This window comes from Dama dama, chromosome 19 (genome assembly GCF_033118175.1).
Source record: "Dama dama isolate Ldn47 chromosome 19, ASM3311817v1, whole genome shotgun sequence".
Lineage (NCBI taxonomy): Eukaryota > Metazoa > Chordata > Mammalia > Artiodactyla > Cervidae > Dama > Dama dama.
This window is the reverse complement of record NC_083699.1, coordinates 66,191,113-66,214,189: the sequence shown is the minus strand read 5'-3', so window position 1 is coordinate 66,214,189 and position 23,077 is coordinate 66,191,113. Positions and strand designations below refer to the sequence as shown.

General features: G+C 52.2%; 1 protein-coding gene across 1 annotated transcript in view; it reads right to left on the bottom strand.

The window, feature by feature from the left end:
- SH3BP5 (SH3 domain binding protein 5) overlaps positions 1 to 23,077 on the bottom strand; it is a 76,230-nt gene that overhangs the window by 25,780 nt on the left and 27,373 nt on the right. The window contains exon 3 of the mRNA XM_061167294.1: positions 21,167 to 21,295. Within this exon, the coding sequence (XP_061023277.1) occupies positions 21,167 to 21,295 (129 nt within the window). The remainder of the gene's footprint in view (positions 1 to 21,166; positions 21,296 to 23,077) is intronic.

Genomic DNA, 23,077 nt, shown 5'->3' with positions numbered 1-23,077 from the left:
GAATACACTGCTGGCTTCCCAGTGGGAGGAGGGCGCATGGGAGCTGGGAGGAGCCTGGATAAAGCACCATCTGCCAGGGTGGGACCCACACGCCCCCAGCTAAGCCACGGCCAGTCACGCCCCAGAGACTAGAGGCCTTGACAATGCGCCGCCCCTGCCCGCGCCCCCTACCTCCCCTTCCTCCCCCGTGGGGGCCAGCCGGCCCTCTGGGGGCACACAGTCCTCCTCCACCTGCAGGCTGTGAGCAGAGATGCCAACCTTGCCGGGGCCTGCTCTCCAGAAGGTGGTCCCAGCAGGGCCACGTGCACAAACAGGGCCCCTCGCGGCTCTCCAAGCCAAGGGACCCGGGCTCTTCAAGGACCACGGTGCCAACAAAAGAAGCCTTCCTGCCCCGCACAGAAGAGGCACTGATCCCCCACACAGCTGGGCCTCTGAGAGGCAGCGTCCTGGGCCCAAAGAGTGGGAGCAGCAGGCATCAACAGTGACCACGGACTCAGGCCTTCGACCTCGAGCAGGGCACCGGACTTCTCAGACCGGACCGCTAACTCCCAGGGGGCCTGGTTCCAAGAACTGAAGACGCGTAATTACAGCAGGAATTTTTGAGGCCACAGTCTAGAATGCAGTTTTCTGGCTTAACCTTGGACAAACGGACCATCGGCAGGTGAGTCTACCACTGAGCTATTGCGCTTTTGCTGTCATCTTTACTGTCTACACTGGCAAATTTTCCATAATAAAAAGCTTATAAAATTGCTTATTGACGCACTTCTTAACTGGCTGTTGCTTTATTATTTATCGACCACACAGTTCTCTCCTTACACTCAGAGTTATGTCAGTGGGTTGAGTAACAGCATCACATGAGGGAAAAAGGGGGGCCCCCACACCATTTATCACATGAAAAATATAACCGCCATTTCCAGTCAAATGTTTTAAACCAACCATGAGAAAGGACGCTGTTCAAACAGCCAGGGAAATTTGAAAAAGAACTGGGTAGGAGATGGTACAAAAAGAACTTTTATCCATTTTGTTAGATGTAAAAATGTGATACTTTTAAGGTTTCTTATCTGTTAGAGAAAAAAAATTAAGTATTTATGGGTAAAGTGATACAGTATCTGTGAACAGCTTTAAAATAAAAACTGGGGAGTGTCGGGAACACAGACTGCAAGATATTAACCATTGCTGACGCTGGTGAGAGGTGCTTGGGTTCACTGATAACTCTCTCTACTTTCGTGTACACTTCAAGCATTCCATAACAGAAAGGGGTAAAGTACTTTTTGAAGCCTTTGGTCCATCAGTTATCATTATTGCTATTTTACCTGCCAAGTAATTTTTTTTTCAGTAGTCATGTATGGATGTGAGAGTTGGACTATAAAGAAAGCTGAGCGCCGAAGAATTGAGGCGTTTGAACTGTGGTGTTGGAGAAGACTCTTGAGAGTCCCTTGGACTGCAAGGAGATCCAATCAGCCCATCCTAAAGGAAATCAGTCCTGAATATTCATTGGAAGGACTGATGCTGAAACTGGAACTCCAATACCTTGGCCACCTGATGCGAAGAACTGAGTTTTTTGAAAAGACTCTGATGCTGGCAAAGATTGAAGGCAGGAGGAGAAGGGGCTGACAGAGGCTGAGATGGTTGGATGGCATCACCAACTCGATGGACATGAGTTTCAGTAAACTCCAGGAGTTGGTGATGGACAGGGAGGCCTGACGTGCTGCAGTCCATGGGGTAGCAAAGAGTCAGAAACGACTGAGCAAATGAACTGAACCTGCCAAGTAATTATAAAACTCCAGAAAATGCTGCTCACTATCAATAATAAATCTGGGAAACCAAATGTATTTTGTCAAGGGTGGTCTTCACGAAAGACAAAATTTAAATAAATAAAAATTAGGAAAAATAAAATACCTATAGGATTGCCAATAAGGGGAAGTAAAGGGCCAAGAAAGAGACAGATATACAATACCAAGGGGCTCCAGATCTGTCAAAACCCACCCTGCCCCTGTGCAACCTTGAAATACAATGTATCAAAACTGTGGAGAGTCCTACAGCAGCCTGACATCCTGTGAGTGGCCAAACCACCGCAGCTGTGCAGAATTTGTCATCTCTAATCTTGATCTGTTCTGCTATGACTGAAAACCTCAGCTCTCTCTCTGTTCCGGGCAGAGATGGAGGCAGGGGAAGGAAAACACCCACTTACAAGGACAAAGCACATCATTGCACAAAAAGGGCAGTAATCAAGCCTGCCCGCCCCGCACCTCACTCCTGTTGCCAGGAGGGCATAAGGAACCAGCGCAGGAGTGTTTATCGGACCTCTGCTGGACCAGGATTCACTTACGGAATCCAGCCTGCAGCCCTGCTGTTAAATATTGCCATATCCATTTGACACCCAAAGAAACAGTGATTAAGGAATTGATCCAAGGTCACACAGCTAGAAAGGAGACTGCAGCAACCTAAATGTTTATCAAGTGATGAAAGGATAAAGAAAATGTGGTGTAGATACGCAATGGACTATTACTCAGCCATACAAAAGAATGAAATAATGCCATTCGCAGCAATATGTATGGACCAGGAAATGATCATACTAAGCGAAGTAACTCAGAGAGAGAAATAAGACATAATATCACTTACACGTGGAATCTAAAAAATTATACAAATGGACTTATTTACAAAGCAGAAAGAGACACAAAGACACAGAAAACCAATTTATGGTTAGCAAAGGGGGTTACACCCTTTGGTAAATTTATGGTTACACCTCCAGCTCTATACCAAGGACCAAATGGGCTCCAAAGATGTTTGCAGCATCTACACGATGAAAAGAAATGGGTTCAAGAACAGGTTTCCTGCCTCTGAGATAGGAAATACTCAGATGCTGTTAAGAGGAGTATCTGTGGATGGCCCCTTCCCTGCCAGGCTGGGATCCAGAGAGGGGCTCATCACCTGGACAGCTTCCTGACACGGGCTGGGACTGGCCTCCACCAGTCCGTGTCTCCCTCACATAGCTGCCTGGTTTCACTCCCAAGGGGCAGGGGACACACCCAATCCAGACAAAGTGACTTCCCTTAACTCACTGGGCAATGCGGGACGGACGGTTGGGAAGCCTTCTCAAAGCTTTCTAGCCTTGACCTAAAAGCCTGGAAGTCACCCACAGGGGGGCCCTGAAGGGAGGTGAGGAGGAGGGGGAACAGCAGGAGGCCTCAACCCCTGGACCCCCAACACACGCTGGGTGGCCAGACACCCGGGCAGCTCTCCAGGCCGAGGGCCTGTGGAGCTGGTGCTGCAGCGTTAAATAAGCTCTCAGGGAGCTGCAGGATCTCTCTACAGAGCATCACCCAGCGACCCAGGGAGCCTCCGTGATGGAGAGACCATTACTGAACGGTTCATTCCCCAAACCTAGCCAATGTACATTGCAGACGCCTAAGAAATGCCTGTTTATTACTCAGCCACAGAAAAGAACAAAATCGGGTCATTTGTAAGTGATGTGGATGAACCTAGAGTCTGTCACCCGAGGGAAGGAAGTCAGAAACGGAAAACTAGTGGGTATGAACGCATGTATATGGAGTCTAGAAAAATGGTGCCGATGAACCTGCTTGCAGGGCAGGAATAGAGACACAGACACAGAGAACAGACTTATGGACACGGGAAGGGAAGGAGTTCAGCTCAGTCGCTCAGTCGTGTCTGACTCTTTGTGACCCTGTGGATGCAGCACGCCCGGCCTCCCTGTCCATCACCAACTCCCGGAGCCTACTCAAACTCATGTCCATCGAGTCAGTGATGCCATCCAACCATCTCATCCTCTGTCGTCCCCTTCTCCTCACCTTCAATCTTTCCCAGCATCAGGGTCTTTTCCAGTGAGTCAGCTCTTCGCATCAGGTGGCCAAAAGATTGGAGCTTCAGCTTCAACATCAGTCCTTCCAACGAACACCCAGGACTGATCTCCTTTAGGATGGACTGGTTGGATCTCCTTGCAGTCCAAGGCACTCTCAAGAGTCTTCTCCAACACCACAGTTCAAAAGCATCAATTCTTCAGTGCTCAGCTTTCTTTATAGTCCAACTCTCACATCCGTACATGACTACTGGAAAAACCATAGCCTTGACTAGATGGACCTTTGTTGACAAAGTAATGTCTCTGCTTTTTAATAAGCTGTCTAGGTTGCTCATAACTTTCCTTCCATGGAGCAAACGTCTTTTAATTTTGTGGCTGCAGTCACCATCTGCAGTGATTTTGGAGCCCCCAAAAAATGAAGTCTGTCACTGTTTCCCCATCTATTTGCCGTGAAGTGAAGGGGAAGGAGAGGGTGGGACAAGCAGGGAGAGTAGCAGGCGTGCACGACCGTAAGACGGGCAGCTGGTGGGAGGCTGCTATGTGGCGCAGGGGCTCAGCTCGGGGCTGGGTGACGACCTGGGGGGTGGGATGGGGTGTGGATACAAACAGCTGGTTGTTACGCAGCAGAAACACAACACTGCAAAGCCGCTATCCTCCATACTAAAAAAAAAGTAATGCCTGCTTAATTCAGGTACAAATGATAAGCCACAAATGACTTCCTAGTGGTCGGCCATCCTAACGCACCTTATGATTTTCTTCTGTCTCCCACTATTAAATCAACGTCTCTCTGGGCGCACGTATCCTCAGAAGTGTCCGTTGCCATGACGTGAAAAGGCAGGAACGCCATTCTCTCAAGATCTAAACAGTTCTCCTTCCACTGGACCTCACCTCCTCCAAGCTGAACAATATACCATGCAGGTCCCAGTGCGTCTTTTGAGAAATTCTGTCCTGGGTGACATCTTACCCCCTCAGAATTCATGGGACCAAATGTCTATACTTGTATTACAGCATTTTGCCATGTTATAAGGTAGTATAGGTGGAAAAACCCTTTGGAAATTTCCCAAATATACTGACAGCACATCTTGAATGACGTCATCCTTCACTTGGCCTTCTTGACCAGACAGCCAACTCCGTGAAGGCAAGGATGCTTTCTCTATGTCTGTGAGTCCCTGCCAGCAGGACTGCGACATGAAAACAGGTGCTGTTCCCAGCCCTTCATCAGTCAGGGACCTTGGCTGCCCCCGTCCCACCTTCTCCAGGCCTCAGCCTGCCCCGGATCGTATGGCACCAGAGGTTGCCGGGGACACTTAAGCACAGCCAAAGGAGCAACTGATTCACTCAAAGGTCATCCCCTCCCCACCAGGCCCTCTTCCGCCTCTGGGTCAGCGTGACTTGGCTCAGTTTTAACTACCAGCTCAAGATGAACCCGCAAAGGACTCAAGGTCAGGGGGACACAGATGAAAAAGGAAGGAAGGAAGGAAGTGAAAGTAAACACACACACCCCTCCTCCCCGGCTCAGCATACGGGAGAGCCGGCTGCCCCTGGCCTGAGGAGGCCATCGCCACAAGAGGACATGGGAGCACACATGCCCAGAGCCCACGCCGCTTCGAGCACCGAGGGCTCCGGGGCAGACAGGAGGCTCGGGACAGGGCACAGCGGGGCTCTCGGCTTAGGAGGGCCAGCTGGGCACTGGCTGGCTTTCCACCAGGGATTGCCAGGCGAAGCCGGTCTCGGGGACTCAGGGTTTCTCCCAGCCCTAGGGGCTCAGGAACAAATCACAGCCAGTGGAAGGAAGAGAGAAAAAGACAGGCGGCAGGGGAATTCAAGGTCTCGGGGCTGAGACCACTCTACCTGAAGCTGCTGCGAAACCGCAGCAGACCCAGGACCCCCTTCCCCCAGCACCCGTCTCCCCTCGACGGAACCCCAGGCACCACGGAGACCCGCAAAGGCCAGGGAGGCAAGATGCAATCTGAGTCCTTAGGAGCTCACATGTGGGGGCAGGCAGCTTTCTCAGCCCTGTCGGAAAGGTTAGGAACCCCGATGCAGAACTCAGGCTGCCTGGGTCAAACCCTAGCCAGGCCACTCACTAGCTGAGGGACCCTGAGCATTCGAATGCTCTGGGCCTCAGTTTCCTCACCTGCAAAACGTGGACAGCAGAAGCCACCTCGTGGGTTGCTCTGAGAAGCAAGTGAGTTAAAACACGTGAAGGAAAAAAAAAATAAAACCACCACCACGTAAAATACAGAACAGGCGGACGTGAGCAGGACAGAAGCGTCAGCTTTTTATACCAGCAAGCAGGTCTCAGGCTGCAATATTAGCTTATCGTGTGGGTTATTATTAACCCACGGGACAGGCCTGACCCCTAAGGGGAGCTGATGATTACACCTTGAAATGCTGTTTATGATGTACGCACCCATGCGCATGTGTGTGTTCTCAGAGAATGACATCCACAGCTTTCAGCAAACTCTCAAAGCAAAGCTGAAGGAGACCTCAGTACAGGAGGGAGCCTGCAGGAAGTCTCCAGGAGGTGCACTGACCGGTCTCTTCATTTTATCAGGCCATCAGGCAAAGGGTGAAAGCTTCCGGCAGAACTGTCTACAATGATGGAAAGGCCCTCTGTCTGCAACGTCCTCAAACAGCCACTGTCGGCAACCTGTGCTGAGTGAGCATGTGACATGTGGCTGGTAAAACTGAAGCACTGACCTTTGAGTTACATTTCATTTTATGATTTATATTTAAGGGGCTACTGGCCACTGTTTTGAACCTCACAGTCATCAGTCTGGCAGGAAAACATCCCAGGCAAAGAGAATAGGGTGGGCATGGATGTGAAACCCCTTGATGGACCCAAAGGTTGTGCGTGAAGCAACACGATACGGCTGGCAGCTAAGAGAGGTGGCCGGGGCAGGGAGTGGGCCCACGCGGGCTCAGCACGCACAGGAGCAGACATGGAGGTGAGAGGGGCTAGGAAAAGCCTTGCGTGCTCCAGTCAGATCTGGGCTGGTCACCAAGGATGGAAGAAGTGCTGGGTCAGGCAGCTTTCTCTGGAGAAACAGAACCAACGGGCCGTGTAGACACCGCCGGTCCTCGACTCACAACGGTTCAACTTATAAGTTACCTGCTTCACGACAGGGCAAACGTGATGCACAGTCAGTAGACACTTACTCTGAAGGTGGGCCTTTCTCGGGGCGAGAGATGTGAAGCACGGCCCTCTCTCTAACCATACGCAGGGCAGACGCAGCCCCGAGACCACGAGGGTGAACCACCCGTGCTCTGACAACCATCTGCACCCACACTCTGCTCGGTTTTCCCGTTCCAGTACAGTGTTTCAGAAATTCCGTGAGATGGTCAATCCTTTATGATAAACTAGGCCTTGAAGACTCTTGAGAGTCCCTTGGACTGCAAGGAGATCCAACCAGTCCATCCTAAAGGAGATCAGTCCTCAATATTCATTGGAAGGACTGATGCTGAAGCTGAAACTCCAATACTTTGGCCACCTGATGTGAAGAACTGACTTATTGGAAAAGCCCCTGACGCTGGGAAAGATTGAAGGCAGGAGGAGAAGGGGACGGCAGAGGATGAGATGGTTGGATGGCATCACCGACTCAATGGACATGAGTTTGAGTAAACTCCGGGAGTTGGTGATGGACACGGAGGCCTGGCGTGCTGCGGTTCATGGGGTCGCAGAGAGTCAGACACGACTGAGCGACTGAACTGCCTGCCTGCCTGAGGCCTTGTGTTAGAGGGTCCTGCCCACCGGCAGACTAATGTGCGTGCTCTGGGCACACGTGGGGGGCTGGGCTGAGCGGGGATGTGCGGGAGGCTGGGCGTGTTAGGTGCACTTTCAACCGATATTTTCAACTGATGATGGATTTATCAGGATGTCATCCCATTGTAAACTGAGAAAGATGTGTGCATATAAAGAGATTTATTTTAAGCAACTGGCTCACATGATGATGGAAGTCAGAGGTTCAAAATCTACAGGCTGGACCAGCATGCTGGAGACCCAGAAAAGGGCTGATATTGCAGCTGATATTCCCAGATATTACAGGTCAAGTCCACAGGTCTCTGCTGCACAAATCCCCCTTGTTCACGGGGAGAGGGTCTTCTGCTCCAGTCCGGGCCTTCAGCTGATTGGGTGAGGCCCACCGCAGCACGGAAAACAATCTGCTTACTGGAATTCCATGGTATAAGTGTGACTCTCATCCAGTAAATCCCCTCACAGAAACATTCAGAATAATGTCTGACCATGTATCTGGGCACTGCAGTCCAGCCAAGTTGACACACAAAAGTAACCATCACATCCACCATAGTTTCTGAGCAGGATTATCAGCAGAACTGTCTCTGTCAAGAGTCAGTGGGGAAGTTAGGGAGGGATGAGTTGGAGAAGGGGGCTCCAGGAGGCAGGAATATCAAATGACAGGCGGTTTCAAGAACCAGGCAAGAAACAAGGGCTTCCACCAAAGAAGTGACGATGGTCAATGAGTCATTTTAATTTGTATGTACTCAAAGGAAGTATGAATGGGTTCTGTGACTTGACAAAACCACACACACACACACACACACACACACCCTTTATGAGAAACTAGCATTTCCTCCCAGGAGTCCAACACAAAACAACGGGAAGGAAGCTTTCTGCATAGCAGAAAGGGACAGAAGTGATGCAGCAGAAAGATACAGGGCGTGCGGCATTTGCCGCCTCCGAGGAGTCCTACTACACTGACTCTGGGTCACCTTCACCCACTTCAAACTCTTTCCAACCCAGAGCCTCTCTAGGAGATAAATAAATCACAGCACAGATGTGGCAGAGTTGGTTAGCTGCCTCCCAAGACCCACGCTTCCCTCCACCCTTAGCAACAAGCTGCTAGCTAAAACCCTCCAGGCCAAGCCTTTATTCAGCCCCCATGGCTGTGGCCAGGCTCAGTGGGAAAATACCCCTCGGCCTTCTCTGTTCAAAGGGAACCTCTGCTCTGGCTGGCTTGAGCCTGAGATTAAGAGACTTAGGTTCAAAGAATGAGCGGACCTGCAATGAAAGGGAAGCAGCGTGGTTCTCTGGGACTTTCAGGCAGATGCTTTCATTAGAAGGGGCATCCCTTCCTTCCCCTTCGGTCCCGAAACACAGGATGTGACAGCTGGAGCTATCTGGACCATGAAGGGACTTTTGAGAATAGGACTCACGTGCTAAGATTGAGCAATAAAGATGAGGCTGGATCTCAGATGACCCTGGACTCACAGCATCAGTCGAGATTGCCTCATTCAGGTCTTTTTTCAGGTGGAAAAAAAAAAAAAGAGGATTCTTGTGTGTTTTGGCCACTGTTTTTAAGTCCTCTGTTACTTGCAGCAAAATGCAGTTTCCATTTGATAGAGCATGAGGCCATTATTTTGTGCATAAGGCAACTTAAATTTCAGAATTGTAGGCTGTAGAGGTTAATCTAGGTATTTTCTTACAGGCTTGGGGTGGAGATGGGGCCAGACTGAAGAGGAACTGATATAAACTAATACAGTACACTTAATTTCCTTCCAACAACCGCCCTCAAGAGAGCCCACTATAGATGCCTGCAGCTTCCCTGCTTGAGGGCCCAGGCCAGTATGAAAACACCTCCCAGTAGTCTCTGTATCAAGAGAATTTGTTTCAGCCTGAGATCAAGAGACCTAAATTCAAAGAAATGAGAGAATCTTGGGAGATACACCATGATTTTTAGAAATAAAAGAGGCCTGGCGCCGTCTCTGCAATATGGCACTTTGCCAAGAGGCTGAGGAAGACACTTGAGACCAGTAATGAATTGATGAACACGTGGTATTTTTGGTTTTTACTTCCATTTAAACTGCTAATACATCTTTGAAGTGAGGCTTCCTAAGTCAGCCGATCACCAGCTTGAAAGTGAAAGTGTTCGTCGCTCAGTCATGTCTGACTCTTTGCGACCCCGTGGACTGTAGCCTGCCAGGCTCCTCAGTCCATGGGATTCTCCAGGCGGGAAGTCTGGAGTGGGCTGCCATTCCCTTCTTCCGGGGATCTTCCCGACCCAAGGATCAAACCTGGGTCTCCTGCATTGCAGGCAGATTCTTTACCACATGAGTCCCCCGGGAAGCCCCAGATTACTTCCTTAGTTGAAATAAAGAAGCACTCTTTACTCTATGAGAATGCATGCTCCCAAGGGCCTAAGTAAGTTCCAAATGGGAAAATGAATAAACAAGCTAATGAATAAATGATTAAACTAACAAATAAAGGCACTCAAAGACAGGAAAGGGGAGAGAGCTGGAGGGAGGCTGACCACGGGCAGAGGCTGCAGAAGTTGGAGGAAGAACAGCTGGGAGCCTGCCAGAAGGTCCCTCAGAAGAGACCCAGCGGGTGTGGCCTCCCACCAACCCCCGTGAAAGGCAGCGATCAAGCCAGGGAGGGTCAGGAAGGGACAGAGGGGCTTCCCTGGAGGGTCCGGGGTTCAGACTCCACACGCTCACTGCCTGGGGAACTCACGAGTTCCATCCCTGGTCAGGGAACTAAGATTCTGCATGCCTCGGGTTGCAACTGTAAAACAAGAATTCACTATGAAAAAGTAAATATTGATAAATTCAAAAATTTCTTTAGAAAGGACAGAAAAAAATCTCAGACTCAGGCAGCTATCTGAGAAACCCCATTTCCACCTAGAAGCACCAAAAGCTGGGCATGCTTTCATTATTTGGAATCCTAACACATGAGCCTGCTGGGTGGCAAGCTGGGAACACGCCTCCACGGCTCTGAGTGCTGTGACTTCGGGGGCCCTGAGAACGGAGGCTGAGTCTGAAACTACTACTGTCTCCATCTGGCTGATGACTCAAACCACAACTTCCCTCCTTGGCAGGGCTGCCAGATTTAGCAAATAAAAACACCGAACTTCCAGGTCCACTTGAATTTCAGGTAAACAATCTGTTTCAGTGAAGTGCGTCCCAAGTAGCGCATCGGACAGAATGATGCTTAAAAAACCAACAACGATTTGAAATTCAGACTGAACTGGGTGTCCTGTGTTCTTTCTGCTGACGTTACCTTTAGGGCTTAAACTTCACCAGGACCTTCCACCACGCATAAAAGGAAACTCGCCTGTGGCCCAGACGCCTCACCATCTCCTCCTCGCTGTGACAGGGTGGTTCCTTCACACACGTTTCAAGAAGCTCCCACTATGTGATGAGCCCCAAGCTGGGACTCAGCCGCACCACCAGGCCCAAAGCAGAGCATCCCAAGCCATGGGGGTGTTTCTAAGCAGAAGGACTTGAACATCCAAAGACCATAAACCTCGAAACCTTATCAGTCATCTACTTCTCAGCGTGAATAAGTCCATCAGAGTCTTTGACGGGAAGTCTTCCTAGAAGGGAAGTGTGGACATGAGGTCTTACCAGGAGGGGTGAGGAAGGAGAGAGGAAAGGAGCAGAGCAGAGCGGGCAGGGGGTGTCCCCAGGTGAGGAAAGGTAAGTCAAAATGCTCTGGAGGAATGCTACCATTGGCTGGGGACCAAATCCCGTTGCCTGGCAACATAAAAGGCCTACTCACATTGACAAAACTGGTAGCAAGAATACTCTGCTATCCATCAACTGAAAAGCCAGTCACCCTGCTGCTCCCTCCCAGGGAAGGCCCATGATTTACAAGAGGGGGCAGAGAAGACAGAAGAGAAAAAGAGAAACGTTCAAGGAGACTCGTGGTTTCAGATTCGGCGCAGATCTCCACCCCCGCTGGTCTGCGGTGACAAACCACAGCCGTCAGCTTCGAGCAGCACTTACGGGAAGGAGGCAGGCCTCAGTGAAAGGCCACTAAAGGGAAAGGGACAGTCCCCGAGAAGTCCCCCCAACCGACCAGGCGTTGGGGGACAGTGCTCTGGGATCACACTGGCCACCAGCCCTGAGCCTGGCTTCCCGCTGCCCTGCCAGGCAGGAAAGAGTCAAACGCAGGTAGAGACGGCCCTCGAACTGTGGGAGAGAAAACCTCAGATCAGCCCCCGCCCTCCCAGCCATCAGCCAGGGGAGGACGTCCAACCATCAGAGGCCCAGCCATCCCAGCAGGACGGGCGACGGCTCCAAGGTGGGTGGAGGGGGTGGACCCTTCCCAAGGGAGGCTGGAGACCCGCTGCCCATCAGCGGTCTTCACCCTGGGTCAGAGCGGCCGCCCCTCCTCCCCCCGCGCCTCAGGACCCCATCGCAACACGAGAGTCGAGGTTTCCCAAACACAGCTGCTCCTTCCCGGGAATCACCCACCAGGACTGCAAGGCAGGACCCAGTCCTGCGGGCCCGGGAAGGTCAACAGCACCCCTCTCCCTGCTGTAAATCACCAACCCCATCACCCAGCCCTCAGCCCGGGCGACGCCGTTCCCAGGACCCGGCCTGCAGCCACCCCGTGGGAATGTGATCAAGGACGTCAGTGACCCAGACCTCCTCACCCAGGCCCCGGGGAGCGCTGCCCACCCCAGGCAGACACGGGCTCAGCAGAAACACAAGCGACAGGGACCCAGGGAGGCAGGACGGAAGGACACTGGGGTCCTGGTGGGGGAGGGAGTTTCAAAGGGCCCGATGGTTGGCAAGACCCCCCCAGGTACCCCAGGGCAGCAAGGATGGCCCTGCGCATCAATCACTTCTCGTACCTGCTCCCCCAGGACATGCCAGGCTGTGCTCAGGCCTGCCAACCATCCCTAAATGCTGTCGAAGCGTCAGCAGTGGCCTGCCGCCAGGAGGAGGGAGACGGGGCTTCAAATCTCGGCTCCTCTCCATGGGGTCTGTGGTCCGGGCACTCTCCCTTACCTCCCAGAGCCTCAGTCCCTGTCTCCTCTGCTGCCTGGCAAACCTGTGTGGCCCCGATGGGTTCATGCCCATAAGGGACCCACCCCTGTAGGCCTGGGAGCCCTGTAGATCCTAATAAAGGGGGACTATGGGAGCCCCTTGATTCACCCAACTCCTCTAAGCCTGTTTCCTTCTCTGGAAAATGTTTTTTAAATGTGCTACCTGGAGCTTGCGCAGCACTTGAGAAAGGGCCTAGGGTACAAAGAGCCTTGCAACTCTCCTTCCCCTCCTCCCACCGTCCTTGACTTCTGACCACACACTGTCCTCCAGGTAAGTGTCCCCTCCCAGCTGCTGACACCCAGCCACCACCATCCAACCATCTCATCCTCTGTCATCCCCTTCTCCTCCCGCCTTCAATCCTTCCCTGCATCAGGGTCTTTTCAAATGAGTCAGTTGTTTGGATCAGGTGGCCAAAGTATTGGAGTTTCAGCTTCAGCATCAGTCCTTCCAATGAATATTCAGGACTGATTTCCTTTAGGATGGAATGGTTGGATCTCCTTGCTGTCCAAAGGACCCTCAAGAGTCTTCTCCAACACCACAGTTCAAAAGCATCAATTCTTCGGTGCTCAGCTTTCTTTATAGCCCAACTCTCACATCCATACATGACTACTGGAAAAACCATAGCCTTGACTAGACGGACCTTTGTTGGCAAAGTGATGTCTCTGCTTTTTAATATGTTGTCTAGATTGGTCAAAACTTTCCTTCCAAGGAGTAAGTGTCTTTTAATTTCATGGCTGCAGTCATCATCTGCAGTGATTTTGGAGCCCAAAAAAATAAAGTCAGCCACTGTTTTCCCATCTATTTGCCATGAAGTGATGGGACCAAATGCCATGATCTTAGTTTTCTGAATGTTGAGCTTTAAGCCAACTTTTTCACTCTCTTCTTTCAGTTTCATCAAGAGGCTCTTTAGTTCTTCTTCACTTTCTGCCATAAAGGTGGTATCATCTGCATATCTGAGGTTATTGATATTTCTCCTGGCAATCTTGATTCCAGCTTGTGCTTCATCTGCCTGGCATTTTTCATGATGTACTCTGCATATAAGTTAAATAAGCAGGGTGACAATAGACAGCCTTGACATACTCCTTTCCTGATTTGGAACCAGTCTGTTGTTCCATGTCCAGTTCTAACTTGCTTCTTGACAGGCATACAGGTTTCTCAAGAGGTAATTCTCCACTTAAGGAAGATCTTCTGCAAACAAAACCAATGTCCAGATTTCCCAAAAAAGAAGACTACAGTAGGGATTAACATGGGAATTCAGGGTACTTGACCAGTTTCCTCTCATTGAAAACATGATTTCCCTGCCGTTCAAGGTCCCCAGCACTTGCCCATCCCTTTGGGCTTGGAGGGCTTTCTATCAGGAATAGAGAGCTACCCTCTTATTGTCCTCTGCCAGATTTCATCTTCACAAGCAACTGAGTTCTTACCTGCTCTGCCTGGAGTCACCCTTCTATCTACATCTTCTATGTCCCCACCAACCAGCGGAGGACTATTTCCTCTTCTACCCATGGGCATTTTAGGGGTGGCAGTGGTGGTTTGGTTTTGTTTTTTAATGTAGCAGACTCACCTTAGAAAGATATTATTTGATGGAAAAATACATCTGGGGCAATAACTTACATTCCTTTTCTTTCATCCAACACTTTACATGAACTAACTTATAATCATTGTGTGAAACTGCAAGAATGGCCGTAATCCTTTACAGGTGCTGTGCGGATGGAGTTTATCTTTTTTCCCCACCTCTTGCATTTGGACTGGCCATGTGACTTACTCTAACAGGACATTAACAAATGTGATGCAAGCGGAGGCCTGAAAAGGGGTTGCCCTTTCTGCTCCTGGGGTCGCAAAGAGTCAGACACGACTGAGCAACTTTCACTCACACTCACTCACTTTCTGTTCCTAGAATCCCAGCACCACATGAAGAAGCTTACACCAGCCTGTTGGATGAGGTGCCTGTAGGCCAGCCACCCAATACCTCTGCTGACACCCAGCCAACTCCGTGGCAGATAAAGCCATCCCAGGGGCCTCCCCGATGGTCCAGTGGTTACACATCTGCCTTGCAATGCAAGGGACACTGGTTTGATCCCCAGTCCAGGAAGATCCCACATGCTACAGAGCAAGTAAGCCCATGTGCCACAGCTACTGAGCCTGGGTTCCAGAGCCCCGGAGCCCTAGAGTCCGTCCTCCACAACCAGAGAAGCCGTGGCAATGAGCAGCTCGTACAGTGCAAAGAGCAGCAGCCACCACTGGGCCACAACCAGAGAAAGCCTGCCTGCAGCAAAACCCAGCAGAGCCAAAAAATAAAATAAATAAATCTTTTACAGAACAACCAACCCCCAGCTAACCCATCAACTGACTGTATACTCATGAGATCAGCCAAAACCTGAGATCAGAAAACTGCCCAGCAAAACCATCAGCTAAATAAACATATAAAGCCATTGAGTTTAGTTTGTTTCACAGCAAAAGCTAACTGATATACAATTCCATTTTTCTTTTTTTTGGCCACGCTGTGTAGCATGCAGGGTCTTAGTTCCACAACCGGGAGTGAACCCAAGCCACCTCCACTGGCAGCTGGGAATCTTAACCAGTGGACCAGGGAAGTCCCTACAGCTCCATTTTAGAGATGAAGACACTGAGGCTCAAACATTAGGCAGACTGCCCAGGTCCCACAGCTATTACATGGTAAGTTGGGATTCAAAGCCAGGCAGTCTGGCTCGGAGGCCAAGCTCTGCCAGCTGTCCTATAGTTAAGTCACCTAAGCTTCAAACATTCCCCTCCCACTGCTTCCCCAAAGGAGGTTAAAGGGCTGGTCGTGGCCCCGTAAATACAAAACGGGCAACTGTCAGCCCTGAATGACCCTCACTATTTTGCATTTATGCTGCACTTCAGAGTTTCAAAGTCTCCTGACACACTCTAACCATTTTAAAAATAACAAAGGCGGCCAGAAGGTTTGCGATCACAGGACTGGATCTGACTCATGATAGGAAAATGAGTTGAATGACTAACACAATGTGGTCTACACATGCAGTGGAAATATTATTCAGCCTTAAAAAAGGAATGAAATTCCAACACAGCCTTCATGGATAAACCTTGAAGACATGATGCTTAAGTGAAAAACGCCAGTCACAAAAGGACAAACTCTATACAAGTCTACTTTCATGGGGTACTTGGAGGAGTCAAGATCACAGACAGAAAAAGCAGAATGGTGCTTGCCAAAGGCTGGGGAAAGGGCAGAGTGGGGAGTTATTATTATGAAGTACAGGGTCACAACTTGGGAAAATGATAAAGTTCTAAAGACGGACAGCGGTGAGGCTGCCCAACAGTAAGAATCTACTTAATGTTGCTGAATTGTACACTTGGAAATAGTTAAAATGGTAAAACCTATGCTAAATGCAGTTTACCATCATTTTTCAAGAAGGAAAACTATAACAAGGGCTGGGACAGGCAGTGACAATATGATAGGCTTGGGGCCACTGTTAGACTAGTTAGATCCCAAGGAGCAGAGGAAGCAGGAAACTGTCATTCAGGGCTGAGTCACAGGGCTCCACCCACCATCAGAAGGTCCCAGTCACACACTGCAGGCTAGACAGGCTGGCAGATATGTCAAAGCCACCTTAAAGACAAGCTCTGGCTCACAGACAAAAACCCTCAAATAAATCAAAGTCTGTTTCCTGCCCCCGCTCAACCCAGGGAAAAAAAAAAAAAAGTGTCCCGCCTCCTCTTAGCAGAACCCAGATTAGGTTATCAAGATCACAGGACTGGATCTGACTCATGGTAGGAAAATGAGTTGACATCAGGAACAATAAAGTCAGTGCAAATTACTGATGAACAGACACAATTTCTACTGGCCCAACAACCACAGATCTTTGTAAACTCTTTTTGGAAAACCAAGCTGTATAAGTCTTTCCCTTTATAAATCTCTGTTGTTTCCGAGACTATAGATGGATGGATATGTGCATTCCAGACATCATAAAACCAAACCACAATATTATCTCTTTTTTATTTTCAAGAAAAATTGCGTGTGTGTGTTAGTCACTCAGTGGTATCTGACTCTTTGCGACCCCATGGACTGTAGCTCACCATGGTCCTCTGTCCATGGGATTCTCCAGCCAAGAAAAAGGACATATATAAATATCAACAGAAGGTAAGGGGACTTATTTTCTTCTGAATTTTCTAAAAACATTTTTTAATGAAGCCTAAGGTCACATGGGGGCTCCCCTTGGTGGCTCAGTGGTAAAGAACCCGCCTGCCAATGCAAGAGATGCGGGTTTGACCACTGGGTCAGGAGGATCCTCTAGAGTAAGAAATGGCAACCCACTCCAGTACTCTTGCCTGGGAAATCCCATGGACAGAGGAGCCTGGTGGGCTACAGTCCATGGGTTTGCAAAAGAGTCAGACACAACTTAGTGACTAAACAACAATAACAAGGTCATGCAGGGATTCCGTCATCAAATACTATCTCATTTAAGTCCTAAGAGGGGCTTCCCTGGTAGCTCAGCTGGTAAAGAATCTGCCTGCAATGTGGGAGACCTGGGTTCGATCCCTGGGTTGGGAAGATCCCCTGGAGAAGCGAATGGCTACCCACTCCAGTATTCTGGCCTGAAGAATTCCACGGACTGTATAGTCCATGGGGTCACAAAGAGTTAGACACGACTGAGCGACTTTCACTTCACGAAGTCCTAAGGTCACCTCCTACTTCTCAGGGTCCACGACCATCACTATTTCACTGTTTTCAGATCACTGTTCCCACAGCAATGAGGATGCTGAGGTTCTGAGAGCACAGTGCCTTATAATACACACTTGGCGGAGATGCTCTGAGGGCATTTCTGACACCATCGCTGCTACACACAGTCAGAGGGGCTTGTAAACACATACAGGAAGGGGTGGAGGTAAGAGCAGAGGGAGAGAACCGGAAGCTCCAGCTCGCCGCAGCTAGAGGCAGGCCCACCCCCTTCGCCACCAGGAAGGTCTGAGGACTCGGACGCACCGACAGACCTGGCCACCTGGCCAAGCCCAGATGGCCCACCATCTGCAGAAAGGAAAAAAGGGACATCCGCGCCCAGCCTCGGCCTTCGAGGGCCCTGTCAGCTCCTCGGCCGGAGACCAACAAGGTCCCTGGAGGCTGAGGTGCAGGGGTCACTTTGAGCCTTCTCTGCCCTTCTTCCTGCCCACTTGTAAGGAGGAAGGAATTTGTGGGAGGGTGGTTTGCAGGCATAAGGCTGGGCAGGATTCCCTCGACATTCATCTTGGGCTCTGCCAGCTGATGGAGCGCACCCAGCCCCAGCGTCTGTACCGTGTGATGAGGCCTGACGACTCCGCGGCTTGCCCACGGGACTCAATCATTGCATGACCATTGCGCTCACTGGCAATGAGAGCAAAGAGATGAGAGGGAAACGCAAAGCCAGGATTCACAACTGCCCAGCAGGAGTGCCCGCCCAACCCAGCTCCCCCCATCTTCTTCCATCTAAGAGGACTGGGGTGCAAAGAAAAGGGAGTGGTGTGAAATCTATTCCAGATGTATCAAAGCCAACTGGGGACTCACCCACCAAATCAGATTTGAATCAACCCAACCCAGATGGAGCCGGATTTGCCAGTCTGCTCACCTGGCCACAGGGCAGGGGAGAAGCTGCGAGGAACGCAACAATCAAAAGGGAAAGCTCAGCATGCCAAGGGAGGGCTGGGAGGAACATCTGGTCAACCTCTCATTCACTTACTGGTTCATTTGCTCATGTCCTCATGACTTGAACACCTTCTGTATGCTGGCCCTGCAGACATGGAAATGACCCAAGCAGATCAAATTCTCTAAGTCTGGAAATCAGTGGGGTTTCACTACCATAAACAAGTAAACGGTAAGAGGTCATAGGCTGAGAACCGCTATGGAGAAAAGGCCTACCAAGGAACGGGGGTTGGGGTGATGGAGATGGTGGGCTGGCAGCTGTCATTCCAATGTGAGCCCAGGAAGGCCTCGTTGATAAAAAGAAAAGAAAGGGAAGTTGCTCAGTCATCCCCAACTCTTTGCGACCCCATGGACTATAGCCTACCAGGCTCCTCTGTCCATGGGATTCTCCAGGCAAGAGTACTGGAGTGGGTTGTCATTTACTTCTCCAGGGGATCTTCCCAACCCAGGGATCGAACCCAGGTCTCCCACATTGCAGGCAGACACTTTACCCTCTGAGCCACCATTAAGTGTCATCTGAACAGAAACCATAAGGAGATGGGATGGACCAGGCAAATCCTGCAATTAAGACTACACACAGAGGGACCCACAAGTTCAAAGACCCTGAGGCGGGATCAGGTTTGGCATCAGCTCAGCCAAAGGAGGTCACTGCCCGTCAGCCAGGGCTGGTAACCTGAAGGGCCCACCTCCAGAGGCCCCTAAACACAGAGGTCCCTTCAGCAGTTCTGCTCCCAAATCTCAGTGCTGGGGACCCAGTGGGGAAACTCCCAGTGGGGACGTCACTACTAAGGCTCCAAGGGGACGCCTTCACAGGCCCCTGCAAAGTCCCCCGACAGCACGGGGACCTCTGTGGCCTCAAAAGGCCCAAGGATTCAAGTGATGAAGACTTTCAGAAGAGATTTCATGCCCTCCTCAGGACTGACCCAATGTTTACAGTATCAGAAACCTCTCCTCCAATCGAACCAGAACCTTTCACACTACGAGGTCAAGACCACTACCACCCTGGGCTAGGGTGGGTGAGACACGGCCCCCAACAGGGGTCACCCTGAAGGCTGTGACAAAGGGCACCCTGGAGGGGGGATGCCTCGGCGGGGGAGCTTCTGGGGACTGGTGAGCACCTTCTGGAGAAGGACTTCTTCTCCCTGGAAAGCTGCAGGCCCGGGTGGAGCACAGAGGGAGGAGGAGAGCGGTGTGGCTGAGATGCAGGCCAAGGTGCCCAGGCCCTGTGACGTCACACAGCCCAGGGCAGCAGGCCAGGGAAGGGCGGGTTTCAGGCCGCCGCTCTGTTTAGGAGCCGAGGCAGCGTCTGCGTCAGGTTCCAAGCAGAAAGCTCAGCTCAGGGTGTGGAGCTGCAAAACCCAAGTCAGCAGCGAGGATCCTGGCAGGACCACCAAACATCAAAGGGATCCCTGATGAGATGTCTGAGGGGGTGCCCGGAGCAGGGCCAGGGAGAGGAATGCCCCAGTCCTGGCCCCGGATCCTCCATGGCTCCAATCTTAACGCATCCCTGGGGCTCCCCTTTGCCCGCTGCCTCCCCACCTCCGGGCCCAACAACACGCGGTGCCCACGCAGAGGGAGCTCGCAGGGGAGCCCGCCCTCACCGAGCATCGGCTTACAGGCAGGGACTCGGGGAGGCAGCATCTTCCGTCAGCAGACACACGGCAGCGACAAGACCTCAGTATGGACCAACTCCTGAGCCCACGTGTGCCCCGGCGGTGAGCTGGCCCTCTCTGCCATGTGTCGGGAGCTCTCTTCCCCTGTTCCCAGGGCCTCGACCTGACCCCGGGAGGTCCTCACACCACTGACGACCCACGGAAGACACCCTCTGAAGCCGGCAGCCCCAGCAGCCGCCCCCCTTTCTGATCTCGGGTCCTCTGTTGCCTATCTATGCTCTCGGGACGAGGAACCAACGTTTCAAGAGAGGGAAGCGGTCAGTTCCTCCTGAACCTGGAAGGAGAATTCGAGGGAAGGCGTGTTCTTCCTGGGGCTGACACTAGGGAGACAGAGGACAAGCCGGATGTTCTAATCACAGCCTCCCGTCCACACGAGTGGGCCTGGCCGTCTGGGAAGTGGACCAGGTACCAACGCCAGCAGCAAGGCACTACCCAGCAGTGACCAGTGACCCTGCTCAGTCGTGTCTGGCTCTTTGCGATCCCATGGACTGTAGCCTACCAGGCTCCTCTGTCCATGGGATTTTCCAGGCAAGAGTACTGCAGTAGGTAGCCTTTCCCTTCTCCAGGGGATCAGGATCGAACCCAGGTCTCCCGCATTGCAGGCAGATTCTTTACCATCTGAGCCACCAGTGAAAGTGAAGTCTGCTCAGTCATGTCCAACTTTTTGCGACCCCATGGACTGTAGCCTACCAGGCTCCTCCATCCATGGGATTTTCCAGGCAAGAGTACTGGAGTGGCTTGCCGTTTCCTTCTCCAGAGGATCTTCCCAACCCAGGAATGGAACCCGGGTCTCCCACATTGTAGGCAGACGCTTTATCATCTAAGCCACCAGGGAAGTAATTACATACTGTTGTAAGCTCAATCATGTCCGACTCTTTGATACTGGAGTGGGTAGCCCATCCCTTCTCCAGGGGATCTTCCCAAGCCAGGAATCGAACCAGGGTCTCCTGCACTGCAGGCGGATTCTTTACCAGCTGAGCCACCAGGGAAGCCCCCCGTGGGGCGTCCAAACGCCAGCACCGACATGGCAGTGCCAGCACCGAGAGCGGGAGTGGAGGGAGGCTGTGGGGTGGGGAGACAAGCACCAACTCCAGACGCGCCTCCTGCTGCGGGCACGGCTCTCCTGCGCCCCGACCTTCAGCAGGGGGGCCTGGAGGTCAGAGGTGCTCACGGCGCCACGCAGGGCGGCGGGCAGGCCGGCACACTCACCTGCCTCGCCACCCTCCGAGCCTCCCAGTAGGGCTTCGAGTCTTCCACGGCCTTGCCGATCTTCTTCACCAGCTCATCCAGCTTCACCGTCGCTTCGACCAGGACAGAGCGGAACTTCTGACGGATATCCTGCGGACAGGAAATTGAGGACAGAGTTCAGGCTTAAGGAGCCTGCGGAAATCCACTTGACCTCCCCAGAAGCATCCAGAAGGGCCTCCACTCAACCATGAAGCCTGTGCGTACAAGCCCGTGTCTACAACAACGGCCCCCGCGAGAACCTGGCATGATACTGCAATGCCGGCTGGTATGGCAGCCCCCAGCCGCACGTGGCTACTGAGCACTTGACCCTGGCTAGTGAGACTGACAGAAGGAGCTTTTCACTTATTCCATTTTATTTAGATATGCGGAAGCAATCAACGAGGCCATGACTACCGTATCAGACAGCGCGGGTTAGACCGCAAAGCTCCGTCCAAAGGAAGACGTCTAACCTGGTCATCCCTGGCAGTTTCAGTCCATGATGATGGCAGTATTCGTCACATGCCCGTGATGTCCCCAGTCCTGTGACACGGTCAACACTCAACAGCGTGTGCCAATTTCCGACAGGCCAGGCCCTGTGCTCCGCCCTGGGCTCGGTCCCTGCCTTCAGGACGCCTCCAGTCCGGTGGGTGAGAGGGGGTCACCTACAGCCCACCCCTGGAGAGTGTGTGAGGATGGGACCAGCATAGCTGCCATGGGGCCCAGGACCCAGAGCCTCAGCAGGCCAGGTAAGGGGCGGTGGGAGACGCGCCCTTAGAGGGGGACTCATGGGGAGCTCCCAGGGTGCCATCTGCACAGAGGCCTGAAGCACGGATGGGCACTGGGGGAGGAGGGGAACACCCAGTCCGGGGCAGAAGCAGAGCCACAGCCACAGGGGAGGGGCGGGATCGGGCTGGCATCTTCCAGAGACTGCAGGAAGCTGGACATCTGTAATGTGGGGAATGGCTAGAGATAAGGGCGGCCACTCCCTCCGGAGACTCCACGAGCCACGCGGGCCTGGACAGGTGTCTGGGAGAGGGGAACGGGGAAGGGGGTGGGCGGCTCCAGGCTTCACTGCATCGTGAAAGTCAGGAAACCAGGTCCACGGATGCCACGAGGAGAAGAATCACAAAGACAGTCTGGTTCCAGCTCTAGGAGGACACTGGGAGGGTCAGTCGGGGCCTCAGAGACCCAGTCCCCTCCATCCGTCCTCCCCCAGGGAGCTGGCCTGCCACGGCCGCAGCCTGGGGAGTCTGCATGCATCAGGGGGGCGACGTGGGTGCTGGGGGAGGAGGAACAGCACATGACCAGCAGCCGTGGGGGGCACCAGGAGCAGCCGGCCACCCCCCCCGCCCCCCGCTGGTACACACTGGCTGCAAAGGGGCTGCCTCACTATCTGAAAACTGCTTCTAAGCAGAAGATTATATGGACCTCGTGGGTGAGTGGGATAGCTCACAGGAGGTCAGGAAGGCCCCGATCACGCCTAACTTGCTCTTCCCCCATCATTTCATGCCGTGGGCTTTCTAGGAGGGTTTGAAACATACGAACGTGGCCTCTGTCTTACACAGGAGCGTCTCAGCCCCTGAGCAGCCCCCTCCTGTATCCTTGGTCCCTCCCCCCAGTCCTGTGTCCTCATCAGCAGCAGCTGCTCCGCCTTCCCCCTGCCCTGGCCAGGTCTGCAGTCACGTGCTTCAGCTACAGCTGCTGAGGACAGAACAAGCTAGACTTGTCCTCCAGAGGACACGCCGCGCACGCGCGTGCGGGCCGCCCGGGGACAAGCAAAGCCCTGCTGAGCTGCTGTCGGGCTTGACTTGCAGTCCGTGGGAGGCAACATGTTGGCTGCAGCTCCAGGCTTTCAGCAGAGAGATGGATCTAAACCGGGTTAAACCTCTTTCT